Genomic DNA, 21,093 nt, shown 5'->3' with positions numbered 1-21,093 from the left:
TTATATAAAACATTCAAGATTGTTACTATAATATCATGGAATAAAAAAATTATACATACATTAGAGACGTATCACACAGCAATGCCACCGTCGGAGCAGACGCCGGAGGAGTTGGCGTGGCTGACATGGGAGACCGCCTTCCCGTGGGCTGGGCCGCCTCTAGCCTTCGTCGACCTCAGCGACGACGACGACAACGACAACGATGACAAGGCCTAGGGTAGCGTGCAGGCATGTTTTTTCAGTTTTTCTTAATGTTTTTTTAATATTAAGTGGACTTTGGCCCGCGGTTGACTGTCCATTTAATGTTTAATCATGTTTAATCCAGCCACATATTTTTGAATTTGTTTTTTGAACGCGAAAAAATGTGTTAGCCACCCGTTGGGCGACACGACTGACCCAAACGAGTAAAAAGCGAACAATCCTGTCCGTTTGACGGACTCAAACACACACGCTTTTGCTCTTTTAGAGTAGTCTTGAAACCCGTACCACATGACACATGTGATAAGCGATCCAAATAATTAAAAAAAACATCTCGAAACCCACCACAAAAAAAGCTTTTGAATTTGTTTGGGCCCACCCAACCCAATCCAACCCATCAAAACATTTCTTTACTGTGCCTACCACCCCACCACATCTATGTTACTGCCGTCGTGACTTGAATGGCTGGCTGCTTCCATCCTCCCCCCACAAGATTGGTCGTCGGAGGCCTCTCTCCGGTCCGGCCAACCCACGGTATAACTTCCTAATTTGCAGCACCGCCCAAGTACTAAACGCTTAGCTAAGCAACTACACAAAATCCCCTTTCCGTCCGAGTAAGCGACGCGCCCTCCAAGTCCTTGCTCGCTGGGAGCCTCTCCAGTTCGAAATCGATCTAGGGTTTCGCCCGCCTGCCCGCCGGCCATGGACCTTCCGGCCGGCGCCGGCGACGGAGACGGGAGGGAGCCTGGGAGGGCCGGCTTCGAGCGCGCCTGCCGCCTGCCCAACACCGTCCACTCCGAGATCGCTGCCGCTCTGCCGCTCCCCACCCTCCCCGCTACGCTCGGCACGGACCTCCACGACCACGACGAGCCCCTCGCCGAGCCCGACCGCCCCGACATGATCATGCAGGCGGCTGCCATCGCCCGCATACTCGCCAGCACCGACATCTCCCACCTGTTAGTCACCCTTCCCTCCCTTTCCCTTCTCGCTCGCTCGCTCGCTGCTCCCGCCGGGAATTTCGCCCCACTGAGTTCCATTTTCATGTAAACGACGCAGGGGCTTCACGGAAGCCGATCACGTCGCGGTGGATCCCAGCGAGTGCTCCTTGCTCTGGAGGGAGGTGCTCAAGCACAACCCCGACGCCTTCAAGTTCAAGCCCCGCACTCCCCAACCTCCTCCTTCGCAAGGTAAACACAGCCTTCCTTAGGCCGCTCCGGCTAGCTAGCTACCCATGTAACACAATGCTCGTTATGTTTCCGCCCATTGAAATGGACAGGGTACTTGTCTGGACTCTTCAGGTTACTAGCTTCTGTGGTTGACTTGATAGCTACTGTACTAGCTTACCAGCTTCAACTCTCGAACTCCTGTATGAACAGTACTTCGATGTCGCTTTACTTGGACCGGGCTTATATGCTGCTGTATCTCTATCATGCTGCCCGAGCGCTGGTGTGAATTTTCATGGTAGGTAGCATCGTGGTTGCTCGTGTTGGAGTTGCTGCTCTGGTAGAAGTCAAATTTCTTTGAGCAAGCGCAGTTTCGTGCCATGGAATTTGGTTGGAAAAAATAACTGCTATGCCACGCCATTCCACTATTTGGTAAACCTAGTGTGGTGTATCATTTTGTTTTTCGTATGTAATGTAGCTAAGCAGAGCAGAATTTAGTGGCTTTCGAGTCCATACTGAACAGAATTTAGTCAGAAGCCATTTCGTGTAACGCTAGGAGTTGAAATGTCAGTGGTTCTGTGTCGGGGACAGGGTTTCCGAATGTCACAGTGCTGAGCTTCTGTTTAGCCCCTGATGATGTATGGTCGTTAATAAGGTGATGCAGTACAGAATTTGCTGCTTCCTCATCTTTCTTATTGGACATGTCTCTATATCAGTACCTCAAATACTTATAGTTCCATGAATTAACTGGCACGGTAGACAGCGCTTTGACCTAATATTGCCTGAACATTTTCGAATGTGGACTATGGTGTCTGATTTGCAGGGCTTGGTGAAATAGTATCCAGTGGTCCATATTATTTTGGCAGTGGCCCATATAATATAAATAGTTCTCTTCACAATAAATCAAGCCACTCAAGTCCTAGCTTAAGTATTAGTGGTAGTTCCACCACTCCACTGTTGCACTTAGCCGCCTTGACACGCTCATGTGTTGGCATTGCTCACTTATTCAGTATGCAGTGGGTTTCCTTCCCGGAACAGAACTAATTCAAAGGCTTCCCTGTTCATTTATGTAACTTAGTGCATATGCAGGTAAGTTTTATTGTTGAAAACCTTTATTTTTTGTTATTTTGATGCATATATGACCTATACCTAGCACTACTGCTATAAAATATGTCTGTTTCTTTCTAACAGTTTTTGAACCGTATAGAAGGCAACATGCTGGAATTCTGGAAATATACACCGACAAGTGGAATGAACACTAATTTAAGCTATATTTTAACTATACACACACACACATAGTAATGCAATTCATCACCCAGGGTGTTGAATAAGTTTTTTTACACCCAAGGTTTACTTACGTCATTACATTTTATATACGAATAATTATGTTCATATTGATTAACTACACAAAAGTCGGTATAAGAAAGTAAGATATGAGTCATAAAACCACAAAATTTACATTTATATGTATATTTTGTACTATATTTTACATTCGTAATTTTACGTCATGTAAAATATCCTTTTCGACCGGCATACATTTTCTTACCTTTTCTTTTCACTTCGGACGTAAGACAAAATTTACAGGACGTAAAAAGGTTATTCTTTATCCTGGGTGATGAATAGTCTGACTATATATATTTCAATTAATGGTTGGCATTAGCACATTTGGTACCTAGCTCGTTGGACTTGTTTAAACGATGTCTTTTGATGGCTTGGATAGTAACTGAAGTCCCCAGATTAGGCCTCAGTAGACTAATGGTAGTACAAGTGGAGAGATCAATTTTTGCCCAACCATTTGATGCCCGCTTTACTCTTGCCTTCCTCAAACATTTATGCACAAACATCACACTTCACGGCTTCTGTCATCTGACTATGGCAGCACCACACAGCTCCATGCTCCATTCTATGTTGGCTCTATTTATACTCTCTTTGTGCAGAAGCTCTGGCCAGTGGCCATCACCAGTTTTCGACTAATTCGTCTCCTTTTTAGTGAGTTTTTTCAGTTGTTGCCTGGGCGTTAGTCACCTATCTTTCATAGATACTTAGGTCACGGCAACTTGTTAAAACCATGGTTATTAATTCAGGCTCTATGAAGCTTTTGATAGAACATAGTGTTAAGGAGTATTAGTATTGGTCTAGGAGTTCGTATTAGTCTACATTTCCTTCCTTGTACCACAAGTACACATATATATGCCCCGTGCAATAGAGGTAAGTTGCATCCATAACAAATAGGCACAAAAGGAGCAGCCTTATTTTCTAGATTAATATGGTAACGTTGCAGTCACTCTTTTAAATCTATTTCAGCATGTTTGTTTGCTGCTCAAAATGGGAATGCAGCATCAGCATTTTGGCCTGCTATGTCAACGTCCTGTCAATGGGGATCATCCCAAATAGTTGACCATTTGCAAATAGAGTTACCGCCTCGAGTTATAATCAAGTAGCATGACCAAACAGGCCTTTACGGCTTAATGTGCCATTTATGGTTTATTTATCATATCCTCAGAACAATTCTAGTCCTTCTATTACTGTACCAGCAGATACAAAAATATTATACCGAGAACCATCTAGATTCTAAAGTTCCTACTTTGCCTTGTGAGCGTTTGCTGCAATGTGTCAGATAAATGTTTGAGCATGGCAAATTCCACATGGCAACAGCAGGATGTCTATATGGAGCCAATTCATTATAGGCTAGTAGGTTTTCAATGCAAATGTTTATACATATGCACTAAAAATATTTTATGCTCCAGCTACTTACCTTCTATTTCAGCAGTCCTCCTGAACCTTAGCGCAGCGGTAAAGCTGTTGCCGACCATGAGGTCACGGGTTCGAGTCCTGGAAACAGCCTCGTGCAGAAATGTAGGGAAAGGCTGCATACAAAAGACCCAAAGTGGTCGGACCCTTCCCTGGACCCTGCGCCAGCGGGAGCTAAGTACACCGGGCTGCCCTTTTTAGTCCTCCTGGGTGATCCTTGTCTTCGGGAAACACGCAAATAATATAATCTAACTGGTATACTCAGATCATCGAGTTTGTAGAAAAGAAAAAAGAAAGCTAATTAATAATTATTATCCAGAGTTGAACCCGAGAATTACGTTGGTGGTAATGAGCTAGGTTGTGGCTCCTGACCAGGGTTCGATTCCCGAGCAGTTGGGGTGAAGAAGCTCTTTTTAAAGTAAATGGTTGATTCTTTCTGGAAATTTGCTTTCTGTTAATAACATCGATGGTACATGGCTCTATAGAAGTTGATAGATTGGATGGTGTGCTATTGTTGTAAGTTATTTTTGGGCACTTCTATGTGAACTGTTCCTGGTGTAACGCATGCGAACTGTGAAGTACTCCCTCCGTTCCAAAATAGATGACTCAACTTTATACTAACTTCAGTACAAAGTTGAGTCATCTATTTTGGAACAGAGGGAGTAGAAAATTTCATGTTTTCTCCATTTTGTCTCTTCTTATACTGGCAATATTATAGGAGTACTAATTTGCTAGTTTGGCCCTCAGTATTGTCATGTCAACTTAAAAACATTTTTAGTGCAGTGCTAATGTATATACTCTGCTTGTTCTACCCCGGTGCAACTTCTGTTGAACCTAACATTCAAGCCCACAATTTGTTGTCCTAACAAAAAAATGCAGCTTACATATGGAGTTTTAATGCATTGCATATTATTTCTATATTAAGCTTTCTTGTCTCACTATGTAATTCCGTGTTACGTTGGTCAAGTTTTTCAGGTCTGCTTGATGGTCAGGAATATCAAAATCAAGAACGCGAGAAGCAATTCGAGTATCTTGCACCTAATCTGACTAAAGCACGGAAGGATCATGCATTTCCTCCAGATGACACCAGCTCACACCGAGAGGATCTTCATGTATGTTAGATACCAATGGTTTTGCGTCTTACCAATGTTCAGTTGCTTTTGACCACTTTGTCTTTGTGCTAACATGCTTTCTGTTGCAGAATGAACTCTCACCAGGTTCAGTTGCTTCAAGGAAACCGAAAGTGAGGAAGAAAGATAATTCTGCTTCAAGTTCTGGCCCCAGCATTCCCAGTAGTCAAGGTTTATTTTTTTAATTCATGTATGTCCCATCTTCCTCTTGTTTTACTTCAAACATTCAGCTGATTCGAGTTTGGATTATGTATTCTAGAAGTCATTGCCAACTTCCGTGAGCTGGTGGAGGATTTCTGTGGAAAAGCAGAAATCCCTGATAATGCAGATGGTGATGATTGGCTATCAATTGCACTGAATGATGTGAAGGTTCTTGTAAATGAAATTACATATGTTCGATCAAAGGGAATGTTGCATGAGATTCCCATGGATACGCTTACTTGTCTCTTACATGTGATAGACCGGCAGATCCGGTGTTCTCAAGGATTGTCAATAGACGTGAGAGAAAATGTGAGTTATTCACTATAGCCCTTCCCTCCGTATTCTTTGAATAAAAGATGCTGCATATTGTAGTCTGACTAGTGCTTGGGTGACTTCAGCCTGATGCTGCAGATGCTGAACACTCAGTCTTCTCTGCTTTGGAGTCCATTCATGCGGCGTTAGCAATCATGACCAACCCTGATATGCCAAAGCAGCTGTATCGAGAAGAGGTTCACACATTCTGAATTCCTGCCTATCTTGTTATGAATCATATTGTTGAGGTTTCTGACTATAAGAACTTTGGTTGAATCAGCTTATTGAGCGAATTATTGATTTCTCAAGACATCAGATAATGGATTGTATGGCTGCAAGTAACCCAACCTTCCGAGCTCTCTACAAGCCAGCTGGAAATGTCACTAATGATGGTACTTGTTATACCATCTTTTGAACATTGAAAAATACACAATTCTACATGCACTTGTGGAGTTCTGCAAGTACTATCTTTGGCTTTTCATGGTTCTGCACTCACATTTCTCTAAGTTGGATATATACATCCATGTTCTTGGGGACTCGGGGCATATATCGTACCTTGTCATTTCCTTCAAAATAAGATTGTTTAATTTTGCCGAAAATTTATTATCCCTGCTTACCTGTATGTACTAATTTAGTGCTTCATGGTGACCATTTGGTGGTTACTGAACTTTTTTTTAATTTAGAAAATGGAAGCCTGCCATGATTAAATTATGTGTGCACACCACAGAATAGCATTTAATACCTGCATGTACTAATTTAGTGCTTTAGTGAGTTGTGGTGACCATTTGGTGGTTACTAAACTTATATGTCATGATTAAATTATGTGTGTACATCACAGATTATAGCATTCAATATATTCTCTTTTGGTCAAATCTAGGAGATGAAGATGAAGACGACATGGAAAATGGACCAGCTAGCAAAAAGAGGCGCACTGCTTCTAATTTAAGTGCGAGGAAATCTTCTGCAAACAAGTATGTGATTAATCTATGCTTGATTTTTCCCTTCTCTAGTTTTTTATGAAGTGTTTGTGGGGAACTAATACAGTTCAGTTGTCCTTTTCTTTGTCAGAGTTTCTGCTTCTATATATTCTGCTGTGCAGAAACTATGCTTGATATTGGGCTTTCTTAAAGAACTCCTCACAACGGTGCGCTTATCAGATAGTTGTATCCTGCAGTTAGCAAAAACCTGCTTTACTACATTCTTGGTGGACAATATGCAGCTTTTACAATTGAAGGCGATCGGTGTTATTTGCATGGTAGCTCTTTGCTTATTGACTCACAATTTCCCACCCTTTCAGTTGTCCAAATAATTTCCTTCCTTACCTTTCAACTCTTGCACAGGTTTTTTCATCATACACACAACACAGGAGTTACTTGGTTGATGAAACACTTAATCTTGTCCGCAAGTTGCAGTTCTCAAAAAATGCTATTAGAACTTACCATCTAGCTGACGAAGAACAAAAGCAAATCCAGATGATAACAGCCCTCCTAGTTCACTTGGTTCAGTTCAGTGCAAATGTTCCTGATAGCTTAAAGGGAACAGTAAATTGGAGCACCATCATTGATGCCTCAGTCGATGCTAATTATCCAATTAACTGCCATGAAGCAGCAACGGAGGCTTGTTGCCTTTTCTGGACCAATGTGCTTCAACGTTTCACTGCTGCTAAATCTCAAGATGTGTCAGAAGCCAAAGGGATTATAGAAAATCTCGTTCAGGACTTGCTAACAGTACTAAACTTGCCCGAGTATCCAGCTGCTGCCCCTATACTTGAGGTAAACTGTGCAATGACAGTGCTATTGTTGAGATAGTAAATGTCGTTTATGGGCTGCTTTAGCATTAATGCATTTTTGTAACCAAAATTCACAATTGGAATATTCTAGTTCAAGTAGTCTATTTCATAATGCCTACAAGTACTATTCTTATGTATAGGTTCTCTGTGTGTTGCTGCTCCAAAATGCTGGATTGAAATCAAAGGACACTTCTGCTCGCTGCTTTGCTATTGATCTTCTTGGTGGTATTGCATCAAGATTGAAGCGTGATTCTGTGATCTGTAGCAAGGAGAAGCTTTGGATACTGCAAGAGCTCACTGATGCAGAGAATGATAGCTCAAAAATCTTGAAAAATAAATGTTGTGTTTGTCTTGGTGGAAGAGGTATAAATATGGCATGTGATGTATGTGGGAGATGTTTCCATTCAGATTGTATGGGGGCTGGCAGTCAGGAAAACTTACAGCGTGATTCTGTTTGCCCCTTATGCTTTTGCAAGCAACAGCTCAGTGTGCTACAGTCATACTATGAGCTAGAAAATAAAGAAAAGGGCAAAAGAGCATCTACCGCACATAAGAAAAAAACTGCTATACCTGATGAGGTGACAGCAGTGGATACTGTTCAACAAATACTTTTGAATTATCTCCAGGAAGCTGGGCCACAAGATGATGGGAACCTGTTTTCTAGATGGTATGTAGTGTGATACCTTTGTTTTTGTTGTCCAAATGTCACTGGAAATTGATTCCCATTTTGTATGCAGGTTCTATCTCTGCATGTGGTACAAAGAAGACATATCTTCTCAGGAGAAGATTATCTACTATCTTGCCAGATTGAAATCTAAGGAGATTCTGCGAGATTCTGGAAGTGGCTTGGCATTATCCAGAGACTGGGCTAAGAAAATTTGCTTGGCACTTGGCCAGAAGAACTCGTTCTCTCGGGGTTTCGACAAAATTCTTTCCCTCCTTTTGGTATGTATTGCTTCTCGATGTTTGATTTTAGTTAGATGTTGCGGCATTAATACCCAATGTTTTATCAGGCTAGCTTGAGAGAAAATTCTCCTGTGATAAGAGCAAAGGCCTTAAGAGCGGTGAGTATACGCAAACTTTTAAAACTATATATGATGTACATCATTTTCATTTGGACATTAGACATCACTAGTTAGCCTTAATTCTGTGTAGGTCAGCAGTATAGTTGAAGCTGATCCTGAGGTATTGGGTGACAAACGTGTCCAATCTGCTGTTGAAGGAAGGTTTTGTGATTCAGCTATTTCTGTTCGTGAAGCTGCACTTGAGCTTGTTGGAAGGCATATTGCTTCACACCCTGATGTGGGTCTTAAGGTTGGTGGACTTATGAAGTTATGAGTTATGACATGTTCTTGGGTGCTGTTATTGCTTTTCTGCAACTAACCTTTTATCTTCCCATTAACAGTATATTGAAAAAGTCGCTGAACGGATAAAGGACACTGGAGTAAGTGTTCGCAAACGTGCGATCAAAATTATCCGTGATCTTTGTGCTTCAAATCCGAATGCGGATACAAGTCATGCCTTTGTGGAGATTATTTCGCGTGTTAATGACGAGGAATCAAGTGTACAGGTAAGTTTATGTACGAAACCATTGACTGGTGCTCCTGAGTCATGGCAGCACGTTATGATACCAGAGTTGATATTGTACTATAGATGTTCCGTTTATTGTCGTTTTCATACTTCAGTGAGATATGTATGTTGGTGCATGAGCTGAAACAGTCTTCTGTATACCAAAAGAAAGTAGTGGCAGATAGCTAGTCCCTCTTACATGTGAAATTTCCTACATTTGCAAAATCGAAATCATCCTCACCAGGAAAATTGTATATTTATTACATAAAGTAAATGACTGGAATTCTTTACACATGAAATCTCTCTTGCAAAATGTCTTTTAGTGTCCTTAACAATGATGTCTTTAAAAGTAAATCTGATATTAGAGGTTAAGCATTTGACACAAAAAGTGCTATGCAACATCTTTGAATCTGCAAGCTTTGAGTTCCTTTTCACTGTCCATGTTAGTTAATTTTGAACATATCTTCATTTTTTCTCTGTAGGATCTTGTATGCAAAACATTTTATGAGCTGTGGTTCGATGAACCATCTGGGAGTCATAAACACCTGGTTGCTGATGGTAGTTCAGTTCCTATGGAGATCGCAACAAAGACAGAGCAAATTGTTGACATGTTGAGAAAGATGCCCAATCATCAACCCCTTATTACCATTATAAAACGCAGTTTGACTCTCGAGTTCCTCCCGCAGTCAAGTAAGGCTGCAGGCATTAACTCATCCATGATGACATCGCTCCGGAAACGATGTGAATTGATATGCAGGCGCTTATTGGAAAGGATATTGCAGGTATTTGTTTGACCAAAATTTTGCACTAGCTAGATCTTGCATAATTGAGTTTGGTTCTTAATCATGTTTGTTGTCAAGGTTGAGGAGGGAGCTGATAATGAGACCAAAATCCACACGCTTCCTTATGTTCTTGTCTTGCAAGCATTTTGCATCGTGGATCCCACCCTCTGCACTCCAGTTACCGATCCCTCTCAGTTTGTTGTGACACTTCAACCGTATCTTAAGAATAAGGTGAGCATGGGTTTCCTTCTCTTGAACTATGTGCCGTCTCCTGTAAAAGTAATTTGTGCTTATTACATGAACTTATAGCACATTTCAGGTAGCGTTAAGAAATAAAAAGTTCGAGATTTCTGGCTATGTTTATCATGTCGTCACAAAGGAGTGCTGAGTGGTGACATCTGAAGTGGGATACGTTTTTGTTAGAAAGATGGGATTATACATTATAGACTGAGATGCTGAAAAGTAGATGGGAGAAAGAACAATTCGTTGTTTTTGCTTAATACCACCGGTAGCTTATGTCTCTTCTTTTATGGATGTTAGCCTAACAATTTATCTCTAATTCGAAGGGAGGAATCCAATCTAAACTACTGGCTAACTTATACTCCCGTTCCTAAATGTAAGTCTTTTTAGAGATTTCACTACAAACTACATACGGATGTATATAGACATATTTTAGAGTATAGATTCACTCATTTTGCTCCGTATGTAGTCCGTAGTGTAATCTCTAAAAAGACTTATATTTAGGAATGGAGGGAGTAGATGATGAAATATCACAACCGAACTACTCTTATTCCAGTCTGTTGCAGCCCTCTTATGTCACTTGCATGGGGATCAGGCGTGCACATGACCATGAAGTTTTATGATTTTTGACTGTTGGACCTGAAAGCCATCGATATTTCTTACCATAGCTTTGGACCTGAAAGCCATGTTACCAGTTTAACAACTGTAGCTAATTTTTTTTTCTGCCAAAATTGGCCAAAACAGGGGCAACCAAAGCATTTCTAGCCAATTTTTTGTTGGGGTTGCCTTGGGCTCAAATGAAACACACCCTATATTTTAGCTCCTCACATGCTATTGTGATGCATGGGTTATTCCTGCCTGTTCTTTCTGATGGCCAGGGTTCACCCATGCTCTGTTGCTGCACAAATGCACATGCCTTCTGAATTGTATTTTTGTTTCACGTTCCCCTATTAGTTGTGCTGCAGACATGAGCAGTAGAGCATAAATGTCTATATTGGCAAGTTGTAATGTCATGTGTAACAGCCTAATAGGTACTACATAACTCTACTGAAAATGGTAGAGCCTTGGTTTCGATTATGCTTCTTAAAAATGATATTGTTGTTCATGTGAGCAAGTGATAATTTATGCATTGTGAGTTTGAATGTCCTTTTCTACTAGAAACAAGAAGATTTCTCAAGTTTTTCCTTTCATTTCCTTGCCGCGATGAAATTCCGAGATATATCTTTTGTGGAAGTGAATGTAAAGGGCTAGGCGAATACATTACAGTCTGCATCTTCTGTATCTGCAGGTCGACAGTAAATCAACTGCCCAATTACTTGAAAGTATAATTTTTGTGATTGATGCTGTTATTCCACTCATACGGAAGCCACCACAAACTGTGGTTGAGGAACTCGAGCAGGATCTGAAGCAGATGATAGTTCGCCACTCTTTTTTGACTGTTGTACATGCCTGTATCAAGTAATTTTATTCATTCCATTGCTTTTAGTTTTTTTTATCAGGAACTTTGACAGTGTCTACCTTACATTGTTTCATCTTGCAACTGCCACATCATTACTCCAAAAATTCATCATTTTTAAAATCTAAATAGGACAGAAATGGACTGGTACCATACTTATCCTGGCAAAACCATATCCGATACCCATTTACAAAAAAATTGGGTTATAGTTTTTATAGCCATGGAAAATTAGATATGATGTTTAGCTAAATTTGTATCAATATATAAAAAGCGAATAAAGACGCAGATATGACTGTTGTAAATATCCCAAAGTTCAAATAAATTTTTATGGGCGTGGCTCTGGGCCGTATCTTGATCCGGATACGGTGGCAAGTGAGCGAGGGTCGGATCGTCGCATCCTTAGTGGCGCGCTACATCGGCGCCCGGATATAGTGGAAAATGAGCAAGGGTCTTCGCATTTGACTCGATGAGTGCGAAGGGTAAGGAAGCTAGTCGAGCCTCGGAGGATTCGCTTAGGTAGCTGGAACGTAGGGTCTCTGACAAGGAAGCTTCGGGAGCTAGTTGATGCAGCGGTGAGGAGAGGTGTTGATATCCTTTGCGTCCAAGAAACCAAATGGAGGGGATAGAAGGCGAAGGAGGTAGAGGATACCGGCTTCAAGCTATGGTACACGGGGATGGCCGCAAACAGAAATGGCGTAGGCATCTTGATCAACAAGAGCCTCAAGTATGGAGTGGTAGACATGGGGACCGGATTATCCTAGTGAAGCTGATAGTTGGGGACTTAGTTCTCAATGTTATCAGCGTGTATGCCCCGCAAGTAGGCCACAATGAGAACACCAAGAGGGAGTTCTGGGAAGGTCTGGAAGACATGGTTAGGAGTGTACCGATTGGCGAGAAGCTCTTCATAGGAGGAGACCTCAATAGCCACGTGGGTACATCTAACACAGGTTTTGAAGGGGTGCATGGGGGCTTTGGCTATGGCATCAGGAATCAAGGAGAAGATGTCTTAAGCTTTGCTCTAGCCTACGACATGATTGTAGCTAACGCCCTCTTTAGAAAGAGAGGATCACATCTGGTGACTTTTAGTAGTGGCCAACATTCTAGCCAGATTGATTTCATCCTCTCGAGAAGAGAAGATAGGCGTGCGTGCCTAGACTGTAAGGTGATATCTGGAGAGAGTGTTGTACCTCAGCATAAGCTGGTGGTTGCTGACTTCCGCTTTCGGATTCGTGTCCTGCGGGATAAGCGTGCCAAAGTCGCTAGAACGAAGTGGTGGAAGCTCAAGAGGGAGGTAGCTCAGGCGTTCAAGGAGAGGGTCATTAAGGAGGGCCCTTGGGAGGAAGGAGGCGATGCGGACAATGTGTGGATGAAGATGGCGACTTGCATTCGTAAGGTGGCCTCGGAGGAGTTTGAAGTGTCCAGGGGAAGGAGAAGCGAAGATAAGGATACCTGGTGGTGGAATGATGATGTCCAGAAGGCGATTAAAGAGAAGAAAGATTGTTTCAGACGCCTATACCTGGATAGGAGTGCAGACAACATAGAGAAGTACAAGATGGCGAAGAAGGCCGCAAAGCAAGCTGTTAGTGAAGTAAGGGGTCGGGCGTATGAGGACCTCTACCAACGGTCAGGCATGAAGGAAGGCGAAAGGGACATCTATAAGATGGCCAAGATCCGAGAGAGGAAGATGAGGGATATTGGCCAAGTCAAATGCATCAAGGAAGGAGCAGACCAACTCTTGGTGAAGGACGAGGAGGTTAAGCATAGATGTCGGGAGTATTTCGACAAGCTGTTCAATGGGGAATGAGATTTCTACCATTGCGCTGGACGGCTCCTTTGATGCGTTTTGTGCGGCGAATCCAGGAGTCTGAGGTCAAGGAGGCTTTAAAAAGGATGAAAGGATGCAAGGCGATGGGCCCTAATTGTATCCCCATTGAGGTGTGGAAAGGCCTTGGGGACATAGCGATAGTATGGCTAACCAAGCTTTTCAACCTCATTTTTCGGGCAAACAAGATGCCAGAAGAATGGAGATGGAGTATATTAGTACTCCCTCCGTTTGGAATTACTTGTCTCGGAAATGGATGTATCTAGAACTAAAATATGTCTAGATACATTCATTTCCGCGACAAGTAATTCCGAACGGAGGGAGTACCAATCTTCAAGAACAAGGGGGATGTTCAGAGTTGTACTGATTACCGTGAAATTAAGCTGATGAGCCATACAATGAAGCTATGGGAGAGTCATTGAGCACCGCTTAAGAAGAATGACAAGCGTGACCAAAAATCAGTTTGGTTTCATGCCTGGGAGGTTGACCATGGAAGCCATTTTCTTGGTACGACAACTTATGGAGAGATATAGGGAGCAAAAGAAGGACTTGCATATGGTGTTCATTGACTTGGAGAAGGCCTATGGTAAGATACCGCGGAATGTCGTGTGGTGGGCCTTGGAGAAACACAAAGTCCCAGCGAAGTACATTACCCTCATCAAGGACATGTACGATAATGTTGTGACAAGTGTTCGAACAAGTGATGTCGACACTGATGACTTCCCGATTAAGATAGGACTGCATCAGGGGTCAGCTTTGAGCCCTTATCCTTTTGCCTTGGTGATGGATGAGGTCACAAGGAATATCTATACCAATATAAAAAGACCCAAAGGAGCAGATCCAACTGATCTCGGCCATCGAACTAATTTAATCCAACGACCTAGACTGCTCCGATGGCGAGCGTTTAACGTGTTTAACGTGCAATTAATATCATACCAAATATTGCACTAATCACAAGATTGACACACAAATAATAGCATACATAATATCCACGTGCAATTAATATATTGCCTAAATATTAACATGCATTGCACGTGCGCATTTACTAGTACAAGGAGATATCCCATGGTGTATGCTCTTTGCGGATGATGTGGTGCTGGTTGACGATAGTCGGACGGGGGTAAATAGGAAGTTAGAGTTATGGAGACAAACCTTGGAATCGAAAGGGTTTAGGCTTAGTAGAACTAAAACCGAGTACATGATGTGTGGTTTCAGTACTACTAGGTATGAAGAGGAGGAGGCTAGCCTTGATGGGCAGGTGGTGCCTCAGAAGGACACCTTTCGATATTTGGGGTCAATGCTGCAGGAGGATGGGGGTATTGATGAAGATGTGAACCATCGAATCAAAGCCGGATGGATGAAGTGGCGCAAAGCTTCTGGCATTCTTTGTGACAAGAGAGTGCCACAAAAGCTAAAAGGCAAGTTCTACAGGATGGCGGTTCGACCCGCAATGTTGTATGGCGCCGAGTGTTGGCTGACTAAAAGGCGACATGTTCAACAGTTAGGTGTGGCGGAGATGCGTATGTTGAGATGGATGTGTGGCCACACGAGGAAGGATCGAGTCCGGAATGATGATATACAAGATAGAGTTGGGGTAGCACCAATTGAAAAGAAGCTTGTCCAACATCGTCTGCGATGGTTTGGGCATATTCAGCGCAGGCCTCTAGAAGCTCCAGTGCATAGCGGACGGCTAAAGCGTGTGGAGAATGTCAAGAGAGGTCGGGGTAGACCGAATTTGACATGGGAGGAGTCCGTTAAGAGAGACTTGAAGGATTGGAGTATCATCAAAGAATTAGCTATGGACAGGGGTGCGTGGAAGCTTGCTATCCATGTGCCAGAGCCATGAGTTGGTCGCGAGATCTTCTGGGTTTCACCTCTAGCCTACCCCAACTTGTTTGGGACTAAAGGCTTTGTTGTTGTTTGTTTGTTTGTTGTTGTGGCTCTGGGCCCTGCAGCCTGGCAGTAGCTGTAAAATGGCGATTGGATTAGTTAGTAGGAAACTAGGAACAAATCAAATGAAGTTAGAATTCTATCCGGTAGGAAAAATATTTTTTTGGTTATCAATTTAAAGACAGGGATAAGCTTTGTTAGGAAATTACAGATAGAGGTTTGGGTCTTGCGGAGCAAGTCAGTTGTCCTATATATAGTTCTTTGATCAAGCAATGACAATTTAGAAGTTAAACTAAGCCTCAGAGCCTGTCTTCCATGGGCAAGTCAGTGTTCAGACTCTTAACCTACTCAAGTTACACTGTTGCGAATCAACAAAGGTTAATAACATAAAACTAATCTCCCTTGTCATGGTTAAGCACTCACAAAATGCTGTAGTCTGTACCTTTTTCAAGTATGCATAATTACACCTCATAATATCTAGAAGTGAAGTAATCCATACCTTTTCCATGCATGCATCATCACAATCTGCATCTTGGGTATTATCTAATGAAAATCTGACATTAGATGCAATACTGCAAATCTCATTTTATTCTTGCATGAATAATTGAGCTTGCTTGCTTTTCTGTTGATCATGTTTACTTATCTCTATTGCTCATTTTCATGAACAGGTGTCTTTCTGCCCTTAGCAGTGCAGCAGGCAGAGGTCCGAGGTTGTTGGAGTACCTCGTTAACCTTTTCTACAAGCATCTGTCAGGTCCTAATTCTGATGGTCAGGTATTGTACGATTACCTGATTGATTGAGTGAACTGCAATCTGAAATGTACTATGCATGCTACATTTGAATCTTATATTGTTCTCTTCATTTACATCCTTTCTAGTGCCTTGTATGTCTCAAAGTCAAAACAGATTTACATCATAGCATGTAACACCATATAAGCTTCTCTTTATGATAACTCTACTTATTTTAATTTCCATTGTTGGTGATAACTCTACTGTTGGTGATAACACCATATAAGCATAGTTTAGGATGGGTTTGATGGAGTGGTGAAGTACTCACTTGTGCCAAGAGGTTCTAGATTCGACGCAGCCTCTCTGCATTGCACTGTGCAGGGGTAAGTAGGCTTGCCTCGTATAATCCTCCCCAGAACCCACATTCTTTTGGAAGTAGTTTTGGGCAGTTGGCATAGTTGTATGGTGTTATGTGGCAGTAATTTGATGAACATGTGATTATTGAGTACATTTGCATATGTTGCTTGCTTTTACCTACTTTCTTTTACTTGCAATATCATGTAGGTTGGTGCTTTTTAGAATTATCATGTAGCTTAGATATGATGAGCTGACAGTTTGCCTTGTTGAAACTCAGGTGTTGGGTCGATCATTATTCTGTCTCGGCCTGCTCCTTAGATATGGTTATAAACTGTTGGCAACATCGGAAAACCAACTTGATTTTCCAAAGATTCTTGAATTGCTCAAGAGAAGGTATCTCAGCAAGGATGATTTCAGCTTGAAGGTTCGAGCTATGCAGGTGTGTGCTCAGCATTATTACACTCAATGTTTGACTTGATGATACTCGTAGCTAGAAACATGCAACGACTCAAGTAACTTAACCTGTCTATTTGACTGTTGCTTTAGTTCTTTAGGGTGCTTGGATATTTTATATGAAATTTTCCTTATTAAATGACAATTTTCATGTGTGCGTGCAGGCTTTGGGATACATACTTATTGCAAAGCCTGATTTTATGCTACGGAAAGATATTTTGAATCTGATAGAGGCATCACTATCTTCTGATGTCGATTATAGGTTAAAGGTATAGACATTTTCCTGTAATGGGTTCTGCTCCGCGTAGCTTTTTCTATATATAATTGGACCTACTTGACCAGATTCAAGGATTGCAAAACCTTTATGAGTATCTCCGTGATGCGGAAAGCCAACTCACGTCTGACAGTACTGGCAAACCTACTGTACCCTATGCAACTAATGGTGGGAGTGAAGTGCCTGTTGCTGCTGGAGCGGGAGACACCAACATCTGTGGTGGTATTATCCAGTTGTATTGGAATTCTATTCTTGAGAGATCCTTGGATATGAACGATCAAGTTCGCCATGCTGCACTAAAGGTGAATTAGTTCAACTGATTTCTGCACTTTCCTGCTTTTCATTTTAGAGTAGAAAACAGTGATTTTTTTTTTTGCAGATTGTTGAAATTGTTCTTCGCCAGGGTTTAGTTCATCCAATTACTTGTGTTCCACACCTTATAGCACTTGAAACTGACCCTATGGAGGGGAACTCAAAGTTGGCTCATCATTTGCTGATGAATATGAATGAAAAGTACGATGGCTCAACTTCTCATTTCTCCATTTCTTTATTGGATAAAATGATCTGACCTATTGGCGTTATTTTGCAGGTATCCTTCATTTTTTGAAAGCCGCTTAGGTGATGGCCTACAAATGTCGTTCAGATTCTTCGAGACCATAGTCAGCAACCATAACGTGGTGGCAACCAACATGAAATCAAATCCGATTGCATTTGTTAAACCTGGCATATCCAGAATATATCGTCTTATCCGTGCAAATCGAAATTCAAGAAACAAATTTGTACACTCAATAGTCCGCAAATTTATATCTGACAGCCGGAGTTACCCCACAATTGGTTTTCTTGTGTAAGTTATTTAGTTATGTGCCTGTTGATCCTCTTATTCTTAATATTTGGTATCTGACTCTCCAAGTTGTGTGAATATTGCAGTTACTGTGTAGAAGTTCTTGCATCTCTCCCTTTCACATCTCCTGATGAACCACTTTACTTGGTCTATGATATAAACCGAGTTATTCAAATTAGAGCCGGAGCAATTGAGGCTAATTTGAAGAATTGGACTTCCATGGATCAGCAGCAAGATGTGGTGGGTCAGCAAGATGTGGTGGGTCAGCAAGATATGGTGAGTCAGCAAGATGTGGTGGGTCAGCAAGATGTGGTGGGTCAGCAAGATATGGTGGATAATGTTATGCATGAACCTGGGGGATATCCTGACCAGAATCTGGCAGATAGTCCTGAAAAGATGCGTAATAATTCATGCAGCACGTCAGATGTCGACATGGCCAAACTTCAGGTGAGCTTGATATGTTTTGGGTTGAGGGATTTTGGTAGAATATAACTGATGCGGAGATGGTTGCAATCCTTGCATGTTTGCATCTCCTTTTCCACTAAATAGGCCTTTGTTTTCAGGAAGATTGCCATGATGCGATAGCTCTGCAGCTCCTTCTCAAACTGAAGAGACATTTGAAAATTGTCTACAGTTTAACTGATGCTCGCTGTCAGGTGTGTGTTTTCCCTTGTTTGGAAATCAGTCCTCGGAAGACACGTTGCATGACAGATTTATTTCCAATTTCAATACAGGCATTTTCTCTGAAGGATCCACCAAAACCTGGTGAAGCAATCTCCAAGCAGAATATCCCGCTTAACATTAACAACACTAACATCAGTTTGCCGAGCTGCCTGCAGGATGTAGCGCTCGTGTACCAGGTAGCATTTCTGAAAATGTAATTGCATTGGGCCTGAGCTTTGATGATCCTACAACTCTTTAACATCTGATGGGACTTGTGATGCACAGGATTTCAAGACATTGCTGCGAGAAGATTCCATGGACTACGTACTGTATACTTCTGCCACGGTCCAGAAGAAGCGTCTGACTCCAAGAAGTTCGTCGAAAGTTAGAAGGCCAGTGGCTGTTACAAGAGGACGTGGTGGTGGTCGTGGTCGTGGTGGTCGTGGCGGCGGTGATGATGATGATGACACTGATGATGATGACTGGATTGGCGGGCCGAGGGTGCTAGAGTTCGGTGCTCAGGCAGTCACTGGTGGCCGAGTAACGAGACAAAGGGTCCAAGTATGACTGGTGATTGGTGCTCTGTACATTGTAGGGAAGTTTATAGGTGACTGACACGCAGGGGACATAGGTCATCGTTTAGGGCTCATACCATCACTGATACCATCACTATTCGGTAGTGGTAGTCGAGATTCTAGTATATAGAAGCAGAAGGGGAAGGGAGATAGCTTTACCTACTTAGAGCCATTAACTTGGAGAACTCCTTTTCTTGCTGTGCCCATTTTATTATATTTTTGTATTTTTGTGCTGGGCTTTTGCAAAACTTAAAACAGGTTGTGCTCCATGTCTAATTCAATGGAAAAAGATAGATAGAAAGGATCTCATTTGCTTTCCGGGTCGGTCATTGTACCAATAATGTGTACTACTCTGTTCCTTTGTATAAGGTGTATCCTTTTTGAAAGTCAAACGAGTGCATGTTTGACTGACTTTTTAGAAAAATATATCGATATCCACAATGTGAAATTTATATCATTTGATTCATCATGAAAAGTAATTTTATATTTTATCTATTAGTTATTGTAGATATTGTTATTTTTTCTATAATTTTGGTCAAACATTTAAATGGTTGACTTGCATGGAAACCAATACATCTTATATTCTGAAATGAAGTAAATCAGTAAACTTTCTAGTTTTGAACTAAATCAAACTTCTTACTCTGAAAAGCCCATAGAAAGATACATGTAACATCTACTACAACACTAAGTTAGTTTTATTAAATTCACCGTAAACCTTCAGTATTTTTTTCTACTATATGCATATTTTTTGAAGGAAGGGTGAGCTTTATGGATCAGGTAATAACGCTCATACAATCACGCTCGAGCGAGGCTAAAGCTTAGGAAGGCATCGACTCGATAAACCCACTAGACTCACCTTGCCTGATTGTGCTAGACTATGGGCTATGTCATGGGTGTGTTTGGTTGTTCGTGCCTACTTCAAACTAGGGCTGGACAAAAAGCTCGAAACTCGGTGAGTCTAATGAGCGCTCGGCTGCTCGACTCGTTTGAGCTAGGCTCGATTTCTTAATGAACCGAGCCGAGCAACAATTTTTGCTCATTAGCACTAATGAGTTAAACGATCATGATTGCGAGTTTTGTGAGCTACTCGTTAAGCTCGGTAGTAGCGTGAGTTTGTTCATTATAGAGAATTTTTTGGTGACTTCGATCACTCCTAAGTCTATGGACGGGCTATTTGCCACATTCATATCTTTCTCGTCTTTTCATATTCTTCATTTATCGAATCCTACTGGTTGTACCTATGTATGTTTGTATCTATATGCATGTGATGTATCTTGTCTACTGATGCATTTTCCTAACGAGCTGCTCGCGAGCACTCGTGAACATATAACGAACCAAGCCAATCTTTATATTTAGCTTGTTATCCTTAACGAACTTAACAATCCGAGCCTTAACGATCACGAGCCTTAACAAGCCGAGTCTTAACGAGCTGAGTAGCTCGTTAGTCCAGCCCTACTTCAAACAGGTCCATTAAGTCTTAAAAAAAATCAGGTCCATTAAGGGTGTGTTTGGTTGAAGAATCAAGTGGAATGGAATGGAATGGATACATTCCACAAGAATGGAATGGTTCCATCTTTGTGTCTACTACGAAGAGTGAGTTGGAATGGAACGGTTACATCTCTATGTTTGGTTGGTGGAATGGAATGGAATGAATTTTTCGTTTCGATGGGAATGAGTGCGTTCTGTTCCGATTCTGTACCGAACACTGGAACTTGGCCCAGGGACGGGTCCGACCCATGCCGTTCCACTTCGTGACTGAAACACCCTAAGATCCCGCTTGGAATGTAGTTTTTCTGCCACCCCTATAATAATTTACACCTGTATTATACCAGCCTCCGGCCAAATACATTTCGTGGTATTTTCAATCCGGCTATAATCTGTTCTTGGCTTCGGGTTTC

At 41.9% G+C, this 21,093-nt stretch overlaps 1 protein-coding gene across 1 annotated transcript; it reads left to right on the top strand.

Moving 5' to 3' along the window:
* Positions 1–666: 666 nt before the first annotated feature.
* On the top strand, positions 667–19,513 carry LOC125537522 (sister chromatid cohesion protein SCC2). Its single transcript, XM_048700841.1, has 28 exons — positions 667–1,154; positions 1,255–1,385; positions 5,088–5,224; positions 5,314–5,413; positions 5,502–5,752; positions 5,842–5,952; positions 6,036–6,147; positions 6,633–6,726; positions 6,824–7,010; positions 7,096–7,527; positions 7,685–8,211; positions 8,282–8,489; positions 8,558–8,608; positions 8,700–8,858; positions 8,950–9,114; positions 9,596–9,895; positions 9,974–10,126; positions 11,424–11,593; positions 15,972–16,077; positions 16,667–16,828; positions 17,007–17,111; positions 17,185–17,418; positions 17,496–17,629; positions 17,706–17,960; positions 18,044–18,404; positions 18,521–18,613; positions 18,692–18,817; positions 18,906–19,513. Exons 1-28 carry the CDS (start codon positions 901–903, stop codon positions 19,185–19,187), a joined length of 5,400 nt encoding a protein of 1,799 aa, XP_048556798.1. The 5' UTR covers positions 667–900; the 3' UTR covers positions 19,188–19,513.
* Positions 19,514–21,093: the final 1,580 nt, after the last annotated feature.

Source organism: Triticum urartu, chromosome 2 (assembly GCF_003073215.2).
Source record: "Triticum urartu cultivar G1812 chromosome 2, Tu2.1, whole genome shotgun sequence".
Taxonomy (NCBI): domain Eukaryota; kingdom Viridiplantae; phylum Streptophyta; class Magnoliopsida; order Poales; family Poaceae; genus Triticum; species Triticum urartu.
This window is presented reverse-complemented; position numbering and strand designations above follow the sequence as displayed.